Here is a 17,884-nt window from a genome sequence, read left to right as displayed (position 1 = left end):
GAGACCAAACATCCAGACCCTTCAGAGGTAAGAAGGCTTGTACTATTACGTGGGGAGGGGTTCAGGGTATGTATTAAATAAACTGTAATTTCAAATAGTACGTTCATGCCAAACAATAGTCATCTTTAAGTACATTGTCTACCATCTGAATAAGGTTCTGATTTTTAAATTATAGCTTTTAAAAGCTGCATTTTCACATGGAATAGCTTTTATAGAGATGAAAATAGAATAGTGTTCATACATAATCTGTAGTTTACATACTAATCTTACAGATTATTAACAAAGACAATCCATACTTTCTATTGTTACTGGGTTGGTTTCATCTTTAAAGAAATAGGTGCTTGGTACAATACATAATCAGTTCATTTTGACCAGGTTGAAGGCTGGCTTGCTTTTCAAGCACAAGGCCTATGTTTCAAGTGCATCACCAAAAGGGAGTGTCAGAACATTCATTCATCCACGGGACACTAATGCACATTTGAGCTGTTTAGTCATTTTGCCTTCAGCCCAAAAACCCCCTAAGGATTAAGCTAATGGCCCATTAATACATGCCCTAGAGTGTCCTTCTGCTTTACTAAGGGGGAAATATATCTTTATGATTCCTACAGCATCATAACCTTAGTTTAACACAGCTGAATTCTTCCTACCATTTGTTAATTTTCTTTGAATAACACATTTTCAATAAAGGTTAGCTGCCACCAACTTGGTGCAATGGGTGAGAGGGACATTGCTATGCCCTCTCTATATCTATGCAGAAGAAAGGAGGAAGGGAAACAGCTGTCTGCTTTCAGTAATAGCTGTATTCATCCAAAGAAACACTCCACAATATGCCTGCACTCTGCAACAGCTGCAACTTCAAGGCCCTGATTCAGCCAAGCACAGTGTATGGGGGAGATCCTGAATTTTTCTGGAGAAAAAGGCATTTTTGGTATTGGGAACTGCATTGCCACTGATGGCAGTTGAATAGGATTATGTATTTCTATCACAGTCATGTCATATACAGAGGGCTTAAGAAAATCCAGAAGATAAACTACTTTTCATTAGTTCAGGGATAGAGATCTGATTCTCCTTGATTTTGTCCCTGCAAACAAATGCAGAGAGAATGCAGAAAACCAGCTAAAATCCCTTAGCCACCCTTTTTCCTGTTTTGTTTTGTGTGTTTTTCTCCTTCTTGTGTTCTCAGGCGCAGCAGGGGCCAACCTGGTTCACAAAGCAAGCAAGAATAGCCACAGGGCAATATCGGATTTGCCCACAGTTTTCTTTGGCCTCCTAGATGCACAGCACAGCTGGCACATATGAAAGTTTCAGCCACGCTGCCAGCAGCTCTTCCCCACAACATGCGCTTGGCACTAAGCTCTCTTCAAAAACTCTACACAGCCCTAAGTCAGGCAGAAGGCTTCTTGAGCATTTCTGGGAGACAATCAGGCAGTCAGGTAGGGACCATGTATAGCCCCCTTGTTCCCTTCATCCCTAGTAGTGCAAGAAGGTCTGAGAAGCACTTTTTCCTTTCAGCTTCTCTGCCTCCGACTTTAAAAGTGAACTTTCCAGTTAGTCTGGGAGATGGTGCACATGCCAGATGAGCAAACAGCTCTGCCTAAACCTCATTTAGCTTCTGAGCTCTCAGCCACTCCCATATCTGCCCTGGGATGAAGACACTTATCTCTTAAGACCTACTTCCACCCAGTGTTGTGCTGATACCACTCATATAACTACACAACGTCTTGCATGTTTATATTGGACTGCAAGCTGGTTGTTGTAGCCCAATATGAACATACATGAAGGAATTCTGGCCTCAAGAACCATAGGTCTGTGTTCTTGATCTTGAGTTAAGAAAGGCAGCCAAATCAAATCTGACTTAACTGACAGTGTTAATTGAGGTTCAGCAATTCTGGAATACAGGGTATTCTGGTTAAGTCACCTGCAAGGGTAATTCAGAGGTTGTCTGGATGCCAAGTAAGCCTTTCCTTAAGGGTACAAAGAGAGTGAAAAAGGAGCAAAACTCTTGAAAAACATCTGCTTGTTTCTAGTTACTCTTGTCAGTCAGGCTCTTGACAAAAGCTCATTAAAGGTAATAAAAAGGGGGGGAAGGTGTATGATCATGTTCATCTTGTAGATAAAGAAGTTGGGGCAGGGGGAAGTATGTTTTAAAAAAGAGAAATAAAATTGTGTTGATACCTCTGCTTCCTGTAGGGTCCCACGGTTCAAGCATACTGTGTCTGGACATGTGATAGGAGAACCACAGCCTTCTTGAATTGCCAGCTGCATATACTGCTTTAGGCACTAGAAACAAGTAAAGAAAAGAAAAAAAAGTTATATGTGGGCATGTCAGTAATACACAGGTGATGCTGCAGAGATGCTGCACAGCTACCACCTCCACTGCCTTAATTGGCTGTCCTGAAGCTCCAGCACACAGAAAACATCAATTATTACAAGCGTAAACGCTACAAGTCATTACATTGGAAAGAATGCACCAAAGAACAATTAATTATGCATGACTTCATCTGCCAAGCATTGCGTTTACTCAAGTCAACAAGTCAGACCTTTCAGAGCTAACAAGCCCTACGCTCTGCTAAACTAGGATTGGAGGATTTAAGGAGGGGGGAGAGCATCTTTCATCCTAATTAAACAGGCTTTATTCTTTTGTCTTTCCTCCTGTGTTCAGACTCTCAGCCAGCAGTCTCCATTATAGAAGACCTCATTTACATGAGACTACTGTTCTTAGCTGCATAAAAGGGAAAGGGGGTTGTTTATAACCTGGTTAGGAGGTTACAATCTGTCCTAGAAGACGTGCAGCTATTGGTTCACACGCCCTAGCCTTCACATAGATCAGGTAAATTCTGTGGTTTACCATGATTTGTAAACCACAAAGTCTATTGAGCAGGAGTCAAAAGTCCATTCCCAGCATGGAGGCTGCCTCATGAATATTTCAAACTGCTCATTACACAAAAATGGCATGCCTCCCTCTCTGAGGAAAGGGGGAAAAAAGACCTCTGTTCTCTCCATATTTTATTTGGCATGCCAGTTTCAAATATATTCAAGTTTGTCTTATTAAGACATAGCACAGGGTCTTGGCATCATGGCATAAAACTGGCATAACGGACAGAAGAACAGTGCTTGAATTGTATTTCCAAATTGCACAGCTAGGAAGGTGAGGCTGAAGTCTCAAAATAATGACAAAGCATATAGCAAATTGCAAACTACTGTTAACAAAATAACAAAACATGGATTTCTAGCACATTTTGGTAGAAGTTTGCATAGTTTATTGCAAATTATAACATATTTTAAAAGAAGTAGTATTAACGCAGCTTTTTTCCCTACAGATTTGTGTTTCATGCCCACCTGATAAGCCTCTCACTCTTAGTACTGCTGGGTTCTTCCCTTATTGCCCCATCAGTTTTCAAGAACTATGTCAAAGCATAAGGTCTTGGAGACCTTTGCCTTTCTTTCAACTTTAGCAACAGGAACCGAGTTTCAAAACTCAGTGGGGAGGTCACAGCCTTTCATATTATCATCTCTGGTAAAACTCCAGGACTCTTCACAAACTATTTTTCCAGTACTTCCAGATATTTGACATTCAAGTCTGCATTAGTTTGAACTGTTCTGAGAAGGCCTTGCACATTGTGGTCTGCTTAAAGAAATGTATCCATTGTATTTTTATTGGAAAACTGATACCCTCTTAAATGTCAGGATAATTAGGACTTTTACAAATGGAAATCAAGTTTCCATTTACTGAAACATCCACATTCACATGTTTTGGTTAATTTGATAAACAAATCAATCAGCATAGCAGCATTTTAAATTACCTTATTTTTTATTTGCAAATACTTGAAGTGCATTAATTTAGAAGAATGTAGAGGTATAAACTAAATGGAAAACTTTAAATATCTAGCTGATTAAGCAGTAATGGATTCAGATCCAGTACACACCTGTAGAAGAATACAGCAGAGCAGGCTGTAAGGAATTGGTGGTGAAGTAGTGTGTGGGAGGTGAGGGAGATACTCACAGGTAAAGAGCAAAAATGACATCATGTCAGTAACTGAAAGCACTATTAACACCCTAGGGAATATCGGCCCATGTCTAACCAGGAGCTATTCTTTTATTATTCAAACAGCAGTCTCAGTGCCCTGTGCTACCTCTTTGCCCAGCTTGCCCAAAGGCATCTAGGCCCGGTGCTTATAAAAAGTCAGTTTGACCAGCAGATTCATTGACTCCACTAGCACGCACAGCTCCTCCACAGGGCTTTAAGCAGCAGTAGGTACATAACCATGATGGTGCCTGGAAGCCTGTACCCTAGAGACACTGGAGCTGGTGGAGCCCTGCCCACATCTGCTGCCACCTCAGTCCGGGCAGCGGCAGGAGGTGACACAGGGAAACTCCATAGAAAAACATGTCCCCAGAGCCCAGAGTGGCTCCCAGGGTCATTACTGATGTGGACAGAGACTGTGACTTACTCCTGCAGCCCCACATCCATTAAGTACCTGTCATTGCTCACATGCTTCAGACCAAAATGACAAGAGAAATATGGTATCCAGTGCTCCCTCCCTCTACAAATTTCCTGCCTTGTTTGTGCCTGTATCTAAACTCCACTAAATGATGCAAACAGAAAATTCGGTTCTCTGAGTCCCTTCCACAAAGCCTGCACATGTTGCAGTGTGTTGGGTGCACTTCTTTGCTATGTGGGTGATGCTCCAGCAGGGCCTCCATCTCCTCATGAGAGACCTGATCACTTTTTGGATCAAGTCTCAGGACAGCATTTGGAGAAGGAGGGAATGCTTCCGTCCAGCCAAGGCATTTAGTTTGCCTTAATTCCTCCACAAGCATGGAAGAGCAACCTTTTACATCAGCTAAGATCCTGGCTTCTATCTCCTCTGTGGTGCTGCCTGATATTTAGTAATTTGTTTTGACAGCATGGTACAGTGGATTTGTATTCTAGGGGCAGCTCAGGTCAGCCAGTTACAGAGGGAGGACAAAGCCTGAGAAGTTACTGCAGGCCTAGCAGCAGCCCAGAGGCTTGTTCTTAATTTAGACTTCCAGGACAGAAATCTCAGAGCCCTTCTGTGCAAGGACAGGCAGGAAGCTTTTAAGGAGCTTCGATCCACAGTATGGATTTTGCAGTCAGTTTCAATACGCAGTACCTAAATCATTAGAGGTATCAAGCCAGAAGCGCAGAAGTTTCTGAGGACTGCTAATGCGTCTGGATTCTCCTCCTCTTCTAGCTCAGTGCTTGATTGTAGGTGAGGATAGGTGAGCAACCAGAGCCTTCTGTCATATTTTTAGAAGGTACTGTGCTTTCAGAGGGTTACTTGGAGAGTATATTAGGTCTGCATAGAGCCATGGATCTTCAAATGTTTCACAGAAAACTTTTTTGTGCTTGGAGAAGATGCTGTGTGTGCAATTAAAGAAGCTGATGGAGGACTTAAAGATACCGTGAAACTCAAAGGAAGTGCTTAACATTTACCACTGAAGGATTAAGCTTTTTTCCTAAGTGTGTGCAGGAACGAAGATGTGAAATTCTTCTTCCTTCTTTTACAAGTCAGAAGCAAAGAAGAGACAGTGGAAAATCACTAAATTTTAAAACATGCCTTCACTTTAACAGTAAGGCTGTTTTTAGGGAGGTTTTATTATTTACAGCTCAGCTACTAATTTAGCTAATTAATTGCAAAATGGCAAATAAAAACACCTGAAAAGATGCACAATCTGAGAATGTGATGAACAGAGGACTCAATGTCTATATAATGAATCATGACCTTCTCAGCAGTATGTCCTCCCACACGGTGGAGAACACATTGTACTGACAGAAAAGGGTAAGACTTTGTGCATTTTTTTCTACAAAAATCAGCAGTACCTCTGTTAGGAAAACTGCACAAACTACATATGCCACTTAATTGCTCTACAAAGTGAAGGTAAGATCAGGATACTCAGCCCTCTGTGGTATTAAGAATTCCCTGAGAGGATCTTAATCTTGACATCCAAGAAATAATCATATCTCAACAGCCTTGAGCTACACTTCCCCACCAATTTCCCTTAATGAGGTGACTTTCAAGCATGGAGAGTAGTGGCTGGAGTGGCTGCACCACAAGAGCTGTGAATTATGACAGTCATATGATTGTCTTACTCTCCATAGCCAGAGCAAGTCATCAGCAGTGACTTTCTTACCAGCACAGAGATTTCCATGAATGCATCACATAGTCAAGGCAGAATGATTAAAAATCATAGAATCATACAACGGTTTGGGTTACTAGATGGCCTTTAAAGGTCACCTAGTCCAACTCCTCTACAGTGAGAAGGAACATCTTTAACCAGATCAGGTTGCTCAGAGCCTCATCTAACCTAATCTTGAATGTTTCCAGGGATGGGGTATCTATCAGTTCTCTGGGTAACCTGTGCCACCTTCCTTGTAAAAAAAAATTGTTGCTTCCATCTGATCTAAACCTCCTTTAGTTTAAAATCATCACCCCTTGTCATGACACAAAAGGCTTTGCTGAAGGTTGTCCCCATCTTGTGGAGGTAACAGACTAAAAATTACTGATGCCTTATTGAACAGGTTTGAATCCAGCTGATTAGAGATTAAATTGGAAGTTTGGCTCCATTATCGCCACCTCTCAAATAAATGGCAGACACCAATACAAGGAATTTTAACTTAAATCCTGTGTACCCTGATTGGTTACATTCAGTTTACTCAGATTTTCACTCCTGAAGAACTGTACCATGTTGCTCACCTTCTAGGCAAACTTGCTTTAGCAGAGAAGGTTAGACTACATCATCTCCAAAGGTCCTTTCCAACCCTACCATTCTGTGATACATATCTGTGTTCTGGGATACATAACAAAATCCTGATGCAATCAAGTAAGAGGGATCTATTCAAACATGATAATGTAATTCCACCAGTAAAACTTGCTACGCTCTCTGGAAGGTTTTGGTACTGATCTAACTTTGCCAAGCACGTTCCACTCCTGCTGGACAAGTACTTTTTCTCTCCCTGAGCTTCATGATGTGTTATGACACCTTCTTCAAATAATTTGCTGTCTGAGCATTTTGGAGCCAGAATTATTTTTCCTCTTACACCTCATTTGTCTTTTAGTTCATTACATTTCTCTATTTAATAAAATAAGGAATAAGGACAATATCCATTTACCTACTTCACAAAATGCTGCTCATGAATATCTCGTAAGTTATGGCCTGCAAAGTACTTGGATAAAATTATCATGCAATATACATGCATTTCCTTTTTATCTTGCAGGTCTTGCGAGAAAGATTATGATTCAGGGAAATATTTACATGTACCTCAAGTACACATTCCACTCCTGAAGCTAAGGCTTTGTTGAAAGCCTATGTTGAAACATGAGGGAAGAATCTTTAAAAAAGCATTGAAAAGTCTAATCCAGGAATGCATAAACTAATAACATAAAAAAATCCTTCTTCAGTAATAAACACTTCCTCTAATCTTTGAAAGTGTTTTCTAAGGTCGACTGCAGGCCTCAGGAATTTTGTTTAGGTTATTCACAGATTCATCATTTCAACACTTCTACAAGCTGCTCTTTGTTGTTTGTACAGAACGGATTCTTAATGTACTGATTAAAAAAAAGGAGAAAAAAAAGGAAGGAAAAAGAAAGGAAAATCTGTTTAGCAGTATATTTAATCTGGAAAGGGTCGGTAACAGTTCTGCACTTTAATGAGTTCAAAGTATAATTTCAGGACTATGTTCCAGCTAATGATGTGACAAAGGCACTATATCCCTCTCCCTGTGAAATCTTATGCTTCTATTAGAAGCCATTTCCAGGTAATCTCTGTATCAGAGACAAAATATGGGCCTCAATCATTCCTACATACTGCTTTTTCAAGTACCTTGACATATTCCATTACCTTGCTGGTCTCCCATCTGCATGCAGCTCAGCTCTTCAGCTCCCTAAATCCAAACCACATGATGTGACAAAATTGAACAGGTAGTTCTACTATCTACATGGAGGGATGGAAAAGAAGAAGAAAGAAATGGAAAGCTCTGGCCTGTTTTCCTCTCAAATATTACAGCTATTGCTGCCAGGCACTGTGCAGCAGTCGATACAGGGTAAGTAAGGGTATTTGTCTGGAATTAAATTGCAGAAAAAGGGCAAAAAAAGGGATCTACAGTATCTCTTAACCAGTATTAGGGCATGATCTACATTAAATAAGAAAATGCAAGAAATTATTGAAGTCATTGTGCCAAAACAAAAAAGTCTTTCTTATTAATGTATAACTTGTCGACAATTTCAGTGTCAGAAAAATTAAGAAAAGCTCAGGTTTCCACCTTAAAACATGCAAGACTGACTTCAAAGAATCATAGAATGGTTTAGGTTGGAAGGGATCTTAATGAACATCTAGTTCTAACCCACCTGCTATGGGCAGGCACACCTCCTACAAAAGACCAGGTTGCTTGAGGCCCCATCCAGCCTAGCCTTGAACACTTCCAGGGTTGAAGCCCCCACAACTTCCCTAGGCAACCTGTTCCAGTACCTAAACTATTAAATCTTTCTTTTAAATCTGTACTGTATTGGTGTGGTCTTAGGGGTTTTTTAGCCTTAGTCTTTTTACAAACTCAAAACTTGTGGGGGAGTTAAAGACTGTATATGGAGAGAAAACATAACTTCTCAGTTTGCATTCCACAGTGTCTTATGATTCAGAACAGATCAACAGATAGGCATTTAGGGATTTGTTTTCCATTCTCAGCAGTGTTTATGTACTTTCTATTCAGTAAAACATAACTTTTATTTATTTCTTAGCATTTAGTAATGTTATCTGTTCTTCAGTGAATCTTCAGTGAGACAGTTCATGTCAGAACTCTGAATTTAACTACCTGATTCACTCAACATTTAGTTAATTGTGTAGTCACACAAACATACACACCCCCCGTAAAACAGCATTCATAGTGCTTAGGATGTATCTATGTAACATTTACTAACACATTCATCATTGTCATGACAGTCACTAAAATGGGCCAGTAGCTTTCAATGTGTGGTAATCAAATTCTTGGAATCTCACAAGTGTTTCTCAACAGGTCTTAAAACTAGATGAATCAAGTCTATTTGCAATTAGGTTGGAGGCATTTGCACTGCACTTGGGAAAAAATATGAAGCTTTTCCAACTGAAAGATTATTGTTAAAAGTACACCACAGAAATAGTGATTTATTAATTTGTTAGAGATAAGCTTCTGATAGGCATAGTTTAAAGTGAAAAACAAAAATCCAATGAAACAAGTATCTGTACTGCTTAATCTATAACTGCTAAGGACCAGATGCAGTGGTAAATGAAGTTGTTTTCAAAAGGACAGAAGATCAGACCACGTACATGTCCTGTCAAGAAAGATGTTTGAAAAGGAAAAAATGCCCCTTTAGCCTCAAATGACATGGTCATCTTGTGGCTCAGTAGAAGGGGAAGAGTAACATCACTGAAAAGCATTTTATTTTGTTAGGACCAAGTGAAAACTCCAAGCAAATGCAATAGTGCTCCAGAATACAGTGGCCTCCTGCTGCTCCACAAGCCTCTTTTTTAGGGGATCAAGTATATCTGAGAAATATAGTCATCATCTTTTTCTCAAAAGATATACCACTAACAGTGCCAGATCCTGCTCAGGTACAGAGTCTAAAACCAATTTATACACAGCCTCCCACATCCTGGCAGCCTTTGATAAAAGTCAGGATAGATTTCTAGTAGTCATTGCCATGAAGTGGTACCACCAAGCAGAAAAGGACAAGAGCACAGAACCAGAAAAACTCACCCTTCCCAAAACCAAACCAACTGCAAATACCATTTCTCTTGCAAACAAATCTGAGTCAGGCCAAATCTGGCCTTACATAGCTACAAAACAGACATGACCATGAGGTTTATGTCACAGGCTGGCTCAGTTACTGTGGCACTCTGAGGCATTGACAACTTACTTCACATTTGTTAAAAGGAAATAACACCAACTTCAGTCACACAGTGCTGTCATTAAATATGTTAGTTCTCTCTTCCTCATCTCTCTTCCCTTGGCTACCACCCAGATGGTCATCTCTATGGACTTAAGAAATATGTAGCTACTCTTCCTGAATAGTAGCATCCATCAGAAGGCAATTGTGCCCTTTTGGCACCCTCAGTAACACTGCCTTTGGTGTGACTGCACAGAAACATGTGCAAGGAATTCTTAAACCATCCAAATTACTATAAAAGTGCTATGCGTTCAGTGCCAATATCAGCAGGGGTGGGAATTTTCTTCTTTATAAATGTAAACCAAAGCTAAAATATTGCAAAAGTCAAGCTGGGAAAAAAGAATGCAAAATGTCAAAACTTGGGCAGCTTGCTACCTGTGGGTGGAAGTGGAAAACAACCTGAGGTGAGCTGTATATAAATTAAATGAAGCATTGCAGCACAAGGTCTATTTAGGTAGAGGAGAAGGTAGTGTTCTCATGCAGCCATGAGCGCATGCAGGTGTCTGCTAAGACAGCAGAAAGAAGAGGGAGAATAAAGGACCAAATTCCTTCTTGAAAATTATCACAAAGAAAGAGGAGAGCTAATAAAATTCAGTGTTGGCTAGACAAAGGTAAATCAAAATATTCCCTGTCTCCTAAGTTTTACTAAGTAGTCTTTTACTGCAGTGAACATTGCATACATTTGCTCCATTTTGAAGGGATCCCATGCTCTGTTGTCATTTGCCTCTATGTCTTAGATCTCCTCGGTCCCTGATCTCAGGCTTTTCTGCCCATGCTTTTTCCTGATGATGCTAATCCTTCACATCAGTTTGTCTCCATTTCTCCAGTGCTCCCCTTGCACAAGCAACCCCACCCTTCACTGCACTAAGGATAAAATGTCAGTATTTAGCCACCCAAAGGAGGTTGAACAACATACAGCTGCTCTTAAAAAGATTAGAGGAAGCAGCAGAGCCTTACCAAGTGTCCTGATAGTGAAGTACAAGAGAAAAACTACTATTTCTAGAAAGCTCTCCCCTTCCCCTCTAGCAAAAGCAGCTGGCAGCAGTGTACAAACCCCTCTCTCATGGGCTGAGGTCTCCCAAGGGCCTGACTCTCCAGGCAGGCAGCTGCCCAGGGTCCAGGCTGTCAACAGCAGCAAAAGAGCCTTTTCATCCATGCCTAGCTCTGGCCTTGCTGTTACATAGCTACAATGGAGAATTTTCTTCTCCCAAACACCTTTAGTTCACTTTCTACTTGTAAGAACAGTCAAGACGGCACAGAAGCTACCTGGGCTTCTATTCAACATTGCACACTGACTTCTCCTTTTAAGGCTGCATGAAGCTTAATCTCAATTACACCTTGTTGTGTGCATCAAAATAAAAAACAGGTGGATCACTGTGATATTTGTTTTGCATGTTTTGTAACTCAGTTACCTCACACACTTCTCAGAAGTACAAGACCCAACAAAGAATTTGCTTGGAAGAAAGAAGGGTGAGTCATGTCATAAACCTGTGCTGACAACACAAAGGCACACACATGGAAGTTTGGTACACGTTGTCTTAGGCAGCATCTGCTCCAGTGAATAACACACAAGATGGATATAAGCTGCTGCTTGATGTAAAGAGCAGCAATGACATTTATTGCTCACCTGCCTCTTACTAGGACTCTGAAATGCTTATGAGGGGGGAAAAGAGGAAAGAAAAAAACAATCAGAATTGGCATGCAGGGAAGAAGCAGACAACAGATATTTTACTGATGCAAAAAAAAATGTTTTCCCGTAACTACACTGGTTCCCTCTGTCGTCACTGCCACTAGGGCAGTGGTGAACACAAATGTTACCCATTGGCTTACCAGACCTGGTAAAACCTCACCTCCATGACTGCTTGCAGGCCACAGATTCATAACAAGTGTTTCACAGGGCACTTAGTATTTCCACTACTACTGCTAGTTCTGCACTCCTCACTACTGCTTCCCAAGGGTAATTTATGCCGTGCCAGTTAGCAGGGTGTTTCTAGCAAGAAGCAGCAAGGTCCCTGTGATCATGCCACTTATCATCTCTCCTTGCTATTTTCCCAGTTTCAGCCAGGTTTTTAAAAGGCATGAGTCTCCAAGATGTATACTTTCCAGCCAGCCTAATGAGTGCCAAAGCCTGGGAATGCCCAGTGCCCCATCCAAAAGCACATCAGGGAGCTCAGCCTGTCCATTTCTGGTACTACCCTTCCATAGGACTCTTCCATAGGACTACCCTTCCATAGGACCCTTCCTGGCAGGAAGGAGAACAGCAAAGGACACAAACATAGCATGATAGAATTGTTTCAGTTGGAAAGGATCTCAAAGATCATCCAGATCAATGGTTGCATTGACCTAACACCACCATGACCATTAAATAGTGTCCTGAAGTGCCATGTTTACATGTTTTTTGAACACCTCCATGGACAGTGACTCTACCACCTCCCTGGTCAACCTATTCCAATGTACACATAGCAAAATTCAATAGAAACAAATTCTAAGTAATATTCAAAATATAATAAATTAATAACATTCAGAATACAATATAATGTATATGTTTCAGTCAGGATGTAATTAATGTTAGTTTGCTTTGGACCTAGATAGAAGTGCACTAAAATACGGTATTTTGTAATGCTGTGACGATGTAGCCACACACAGTGTGAAGCTATTTTATACACATATGTGAGCGATGTGACCACTGCAGGAGCAAAAATCTGTGTAGTTAGTCGCACATGAGCCCTTCCAAGCAAGAAAAATTTGCAAGGCACAAGGCACTGCAGATTGGAAGGATATCCCACCAAATATACAAAAAGGATGATGGGAAAGATAAAAACCAAGATAAGCAGCATCAGGAACAGATGAGATTCCTTTCCCCTTTAGGGGAATGGTTGGACTTGATGACCTCAAGGGTCTTTTCCAGCCTAAACAAATCTATGATTCTAAGAATGGGGCAAGAAGCACAAAACTGTGCAGCTCAAGCAATATATATCTTACTGAATATAGTGCATATATATATGATCATAGAATCAGTCAGGGTTGAAGGGACCACAAGGATCATCTAGATCCAACCCCCCTGCCATGGGCAGGGACACCTCACACTAGATCAGGCTGGCCAGAGCCTCATCCAGCCTGGCCTTAAACACCTCCAGGGATGGAGCCCCATCCACCTCCCTGGACAACCCATTCCAGGCTCTCACCACTCTCATGGGGAAGAACTTCTTCCTCACGTCCAGCCTGAATCTCCCCACTTCCAGCTTTATTCCATTCCCCCTAGTCCTGTCACTACCTGATAGCCTAAAAAGTCCCTCCCCAGCTTTCTTGTAGGCCCCCTTCAGATACTGGAAGGCCACAATAAGGTCACCTTAGAGCCTTCTCTTCTCCAGACTGAACAGCCCCAACTCTTTCAGTCTGTCCTCATAGGAGAGGTGCTCCAGCCCTCTGATCATCCTCACAGCCCTTCTCTGGACATGTTCCAACACCTTCAGATCCCTCTGTAAGAGGGGCTCCAGAACTGGACACAGTACCCCAGGGTGGGGTCTCACCAGAGCTGAGTAGAGGGTGAGAATCACCTCCCTTGACCTGCTGGCCACACTTCTCTTGATGCAGCCCAGGATCTGGTTGGCTTTCTTTCATATATGAGTATGCACCACAGCATGGCACTCCACAAAGGCTTTATTTGGTATAGGTATACGAAATGAGCTGGGTAATACAAAATGCAGTCCTCTAAAACTTTTGCAGATAAACTACACCTCACATCTCTGTTCAACCCTCTTTGGAGATCAGTCTTTCATTTGAAGCTGATATAGTCCAAACACAATGAAATCAAGCCATCAGATAGTGTATAGCCGTTTCGAAATTCTTGGGATGTATAAATGTGTGCTTTATCTCACATGTCAGCAGTCTTGTGCCAAGTGCAACAAATGTTGAAAAATACAGGGCTAATGTCTCTTTAGACCTGACTGGGCTACTAAGATGGCAAGTGTGTTTTCCATGCCATCTGCTTTTTCTTCTCTGAATAGAGAGAGTAGAAATGTTTATAGCTATTTGAAAAACTCTGTCTTGTAGCAACATTCCACTAAAACGCAAACATACACCTTCTTAAACACTGTTTACTTACTTCAGCTAGAAGACATCTTTTATGAGGTATAATGTTTACAACAAGTTTCTAAGCTAAAAAAAATAGCTGTACACAGTTCTAATTCATTGAAATTCCTTGGGTTTACAGGCTACAAGCAAAAAGGAGGTATGAGCTTGTCCTTGCAGATGCCTAATAGTAGCAATCCACAATTATTTCCACAGCCAAAAATGCTGTAGTGCAAAAACCATCACAGATACAGAATCACCACTGTAGTTAGAAAAAAAAAAAAAGAAAAAAAAACCCCTCACCTGTAATAGACAAAAAATTAACAAAACTTAGTAGAGCAGAACCTATTGCGTCCATGTCAAGCCCTTTCTATTTCAAATTTAACACTACTATTAGATCTACATAATTTTCTTTAGTCATAGAAAATAGGAATAAACCATACAAGCTGAAAGCATTGCTAGTTGAGAAACTGACAAGGGCCAAATCCCACAGCCCACAGCTGACATTCTTAACCCATTATCTGTCTCAAGGGTGATATGATGGTATCTAGAAGCCCTGGATTCAGTGGGAGGAAACTTACAGCACTGCACACCAACTGTGGCCCAAGCAATCCTCCATGCAAGCTCTGGCACCTAAGCACTCTGATGGGGTAAGGCGCAGACACTGCTCTTCAGAGGCTGCCCAAACATGCAACCCAGACATGCCTTCCAGAAACTTCCCTGAATTTAAGACTGAAAGCCTTATAGGCAGGTTAAAAGTTTCCAGAGTCCTCCTTATTGTAGGATGCAAGATGTACAAGTCTCTGTTGCATCAGTCCAGACATGTCCACTGGGATGTCTGTTCAGATGCAGGCAACAACAGCCAGACAAAGGGTAGACATGGAGCATAAGCACAATTGAGACATGTTATGCCCACTGAAATAAATAGAGCATGTCTAAAGGCTTCTCCCAGTTGCATCAGCACTCACTCATAAATGGCTGGCTCTTAGTGTAAACAAAGTCAGTGAAGTTTACACAGATGCCAAACAGCTGCGATTGTATTCTCCACTTCCCTGCCATGGCACTGGGGAGTCAAGCTCAGAGCAGACGCTATTCCTGCTACCTGCCAGGAAAGGGCTGTATGTTTGTGGTGGCAGCTGCAGAACCAAGAGGGGATAGGTGGGGACAGCAACATCCACAGCCTTCACCAACCTCTCCCTTTGGCCATTGCCCTGGAAGAATGGAGAGCCCACCTCTACCTGGCACAGTCTTCAGCAGTCCTCTCCTCCCTGGGGCTAAAGAATTACTCTGCCCAGATAATACTGAGGTTGATGTGCCATTAAATGACAGTAAATTGGTGACAATGAATCTTGGGAGAGGGACTGCTGTAAAGGAATCAACCTCTTTTCTTTTTTTTTTATTTTAATTTAAAGCCTTACCTTCCTAGGTATGTTTTCTTAAAACTTTTGTTGTGAACTAAAATATGGAAATGTTTTGGTTGAAAAGTTAAGGTTGAAGATACATATTACTCTGTTTTATTCTAGTTTCTGGAAACTAGATTCTTATCCCCATTTAAGGTACCTTAAATTCAGAGTTCAGCGAAGATACTTTCACTCAAGCTGGCTTTGCAATTATCAGATTTATTACACGACTCCAAACAACCAAAGACAAAATTTAAACATACTGGCTTGATGCTTACCCACAATTTGTTGTTAAAAAATAAAAGCAAATACATTTTTTCTGGAGTTAAAAAACCAACATCCCTCCGTCAGCTTAGGACCTGTTTCCGAAATCCATTGGTCAGGTACATCAAAGTCACTGTCACAAGAAACACTAGATCCAAAGAGACCAGAAGTGTATTGGTATCTGTAGGGCTTTTATCAGCTCACTCCACCTCCATCTTTATCACTTCCACTAGCTTTATTTGACCTGAATTTGTAGGACAGAAAGTCCTCACTGACAACTACAGGCAACGCAAGATCTGGGCAACATCTCTGCAGCACAGATTGTAGATGCAAAGGTGCAATGGGGCAAGGTTCATTTTTCTTTAGGTTTCCTGATTGCCCTTAAAAATTACATAAAAGACTTACAAGGTCTCTGAGTACTCAGAAAATTCTAACACCGATGAAAACCTCACAGTTATGCTATGATGTTTTAAGATTTTGCTTCAGAAAAAGATTAACACCGAAAGGTGTATATACTGTGTATGTTCTCTGAATGTTTTAAAACGCATTTTTTTCCCCATTTACTATTGGAATTTATTATTATTTCCTATAGGGATGTCTGTTAGTTACTAATTATCAAAAGCAGAATGACAGAGAACTCTTTTAAATATGGCAAGAGACTAACACCAAATGCTCTTCAGGAAAGAATCCCCTGTCAGCATGGATACGGCAAGCCTCCTGTATGAGACAAGCAACCCTATCCCACAGTTCTGTTTATCTCCCACCACCGTGCTCCTGTAGCGTGAAGGTGCTGCTAGATCTTACCGATGTACAAAAGACGCAGCTGCATTTCTGAAGAGTGGTCATCTTATCCAGGGAATATTCACAGAGACATAGCTTGCAAGTGAGCAGTGGCTTCAGAGCTAATTCTTCAGATTCTGACTCATCAGTTGTCATGGTGTGAAGACAAGCTTTCCCAGCAGAGTCCATTCATTCATCAATGGTCCACCCAGCCTGAAAAGAGAAATCAACAGCTGAAACATCCCACAAACCATATAGTCACTTCTCATTGACCTGAGAATTTCCAGATCAGGTCTATAAAACACTTGCACATTTAAATGTACTACTTTGACATCTTGATGCCAGTCTCATACTTATGGCCATTCAAAATTTATGAAGTAGGTGTCTGAGAGCCCAGGTCCTAAAGAGGCCTGAACTAGTCTGGGTTCTTAGAGAACATTCACCTTGCTGGCACAAAGCACCTCAGGCCACTTGTCATCACATCAAAAAAAACCCCACAACAAATCAAAACTCACACAGATGAGACATTACCTGTCATACACAACACTACAGTGGTCAGAACCCCCACCAAAGACCTAGGATCAGGGATCTGGCTTAGGACAATAAATTGTTCATTACAATAAATAAACTGCATTCATATGTACAAATATATACATATATATATGTATATATATACTCTTCTGCCTTTTTGAATAAGTTTCAGAGTCATATTACTCCCATCCCCATGCGATCCTTCCAGCCTTCATTGCACCCACACCATTTCAATGGGTGCCTACAGTCCCGCTTTCTATTCTGGCTGGTGGCTTGGGAGCTCTCCTGGGCAGTGCAAGGTGACAGCAAGCACAGATTCCCACTTCCCAGGCAAGCACTTCAAATATTTAATCTGTAATGTAAGTGGTAGGTACCACGATCTCCACCTTCTCAACGAGCTATCAACAAAGACAGTGAGCTGGTCCATTGCAAGAGGTGTGGTGAAGGAATCTTAAACCCAGGAAAGGATTTCACATTGTATTTCCTACTTCATACAGGGTTGGAGCTTAAATCCAAAGAAGTAAAAGTATTCCATGTGCAGTCTTTTTTTCTGCATTGCATTGATGATGCAAGGAAGCTGCCTGCTCAGGTCTGTAGCACTCCACTCCCTGGCATCTAGCTTTTCTATCTATTTCACAGGGCTCTGAGGCACCTAATTCAGCTCTGGGAACCATGAACTAAGTAAACTAGAACCTTGACAGGGAGATGCTCAGAATAGCCATGTCTCCACCACAAGTTATGTCACAGCAGTGTTTGGGGAATAAAATTCTATCCTTTGAGAAGGAACAAATGGGAACACCATACTGACATCTAAGGTTTTCTAACCTAAGCATTTGAAAATACTGCACCATAATCATAAAAACTTTCAGGGCCCTTTTTCTTGCACAGTAACACTGA

General features: G+C 41.2%; 1 protein-coding gene across 1 annotated transcript in view; it reads right to left on the bottom strand.

The window, feature by feature from the left end:
- RNF144B (ring finger protein 144B) overlaps positions 1-16,645 on the bottom strand; it is a 30,392-nt gene extending 13,747 nt beyond the window's left edge. The window contains exons 1-2 of the mRNA XM_054381814.1: positions 16,481-16,645; positions 2,176-2,280 (exon numbers count right to left, since the gene is read on the bottom strand). Coding sequence (XP_054237789.1) covers positions 2,176-2,280; positions 16,481-16,645 — 270 coding nt within the window. The remainder of the gene's footprint in view (positions 1-2,175; positions 2,281-16,480) is intronic.
- Positions 16,646-17,884: the final 1,239 nt, after the last annotated feature.

Source organism: Indicator indicator, chromosome 6 (genome assembly GCF_027791375.1).
Source record: "Indicator indicator isolate 239-I01 chromosome 6, UM_Iind_1.1, whole genome shotgun sequence".
NCBI lineage: Eukaryota > Metazoa > Chordata > Aves > Piciformes > Indicatoridae > Indicator > Indicator indicator.
Note: the sequence above shows the minus strand (reverse complement) of the source record. Positions and strands in the feature narration are given on the sequence as shown.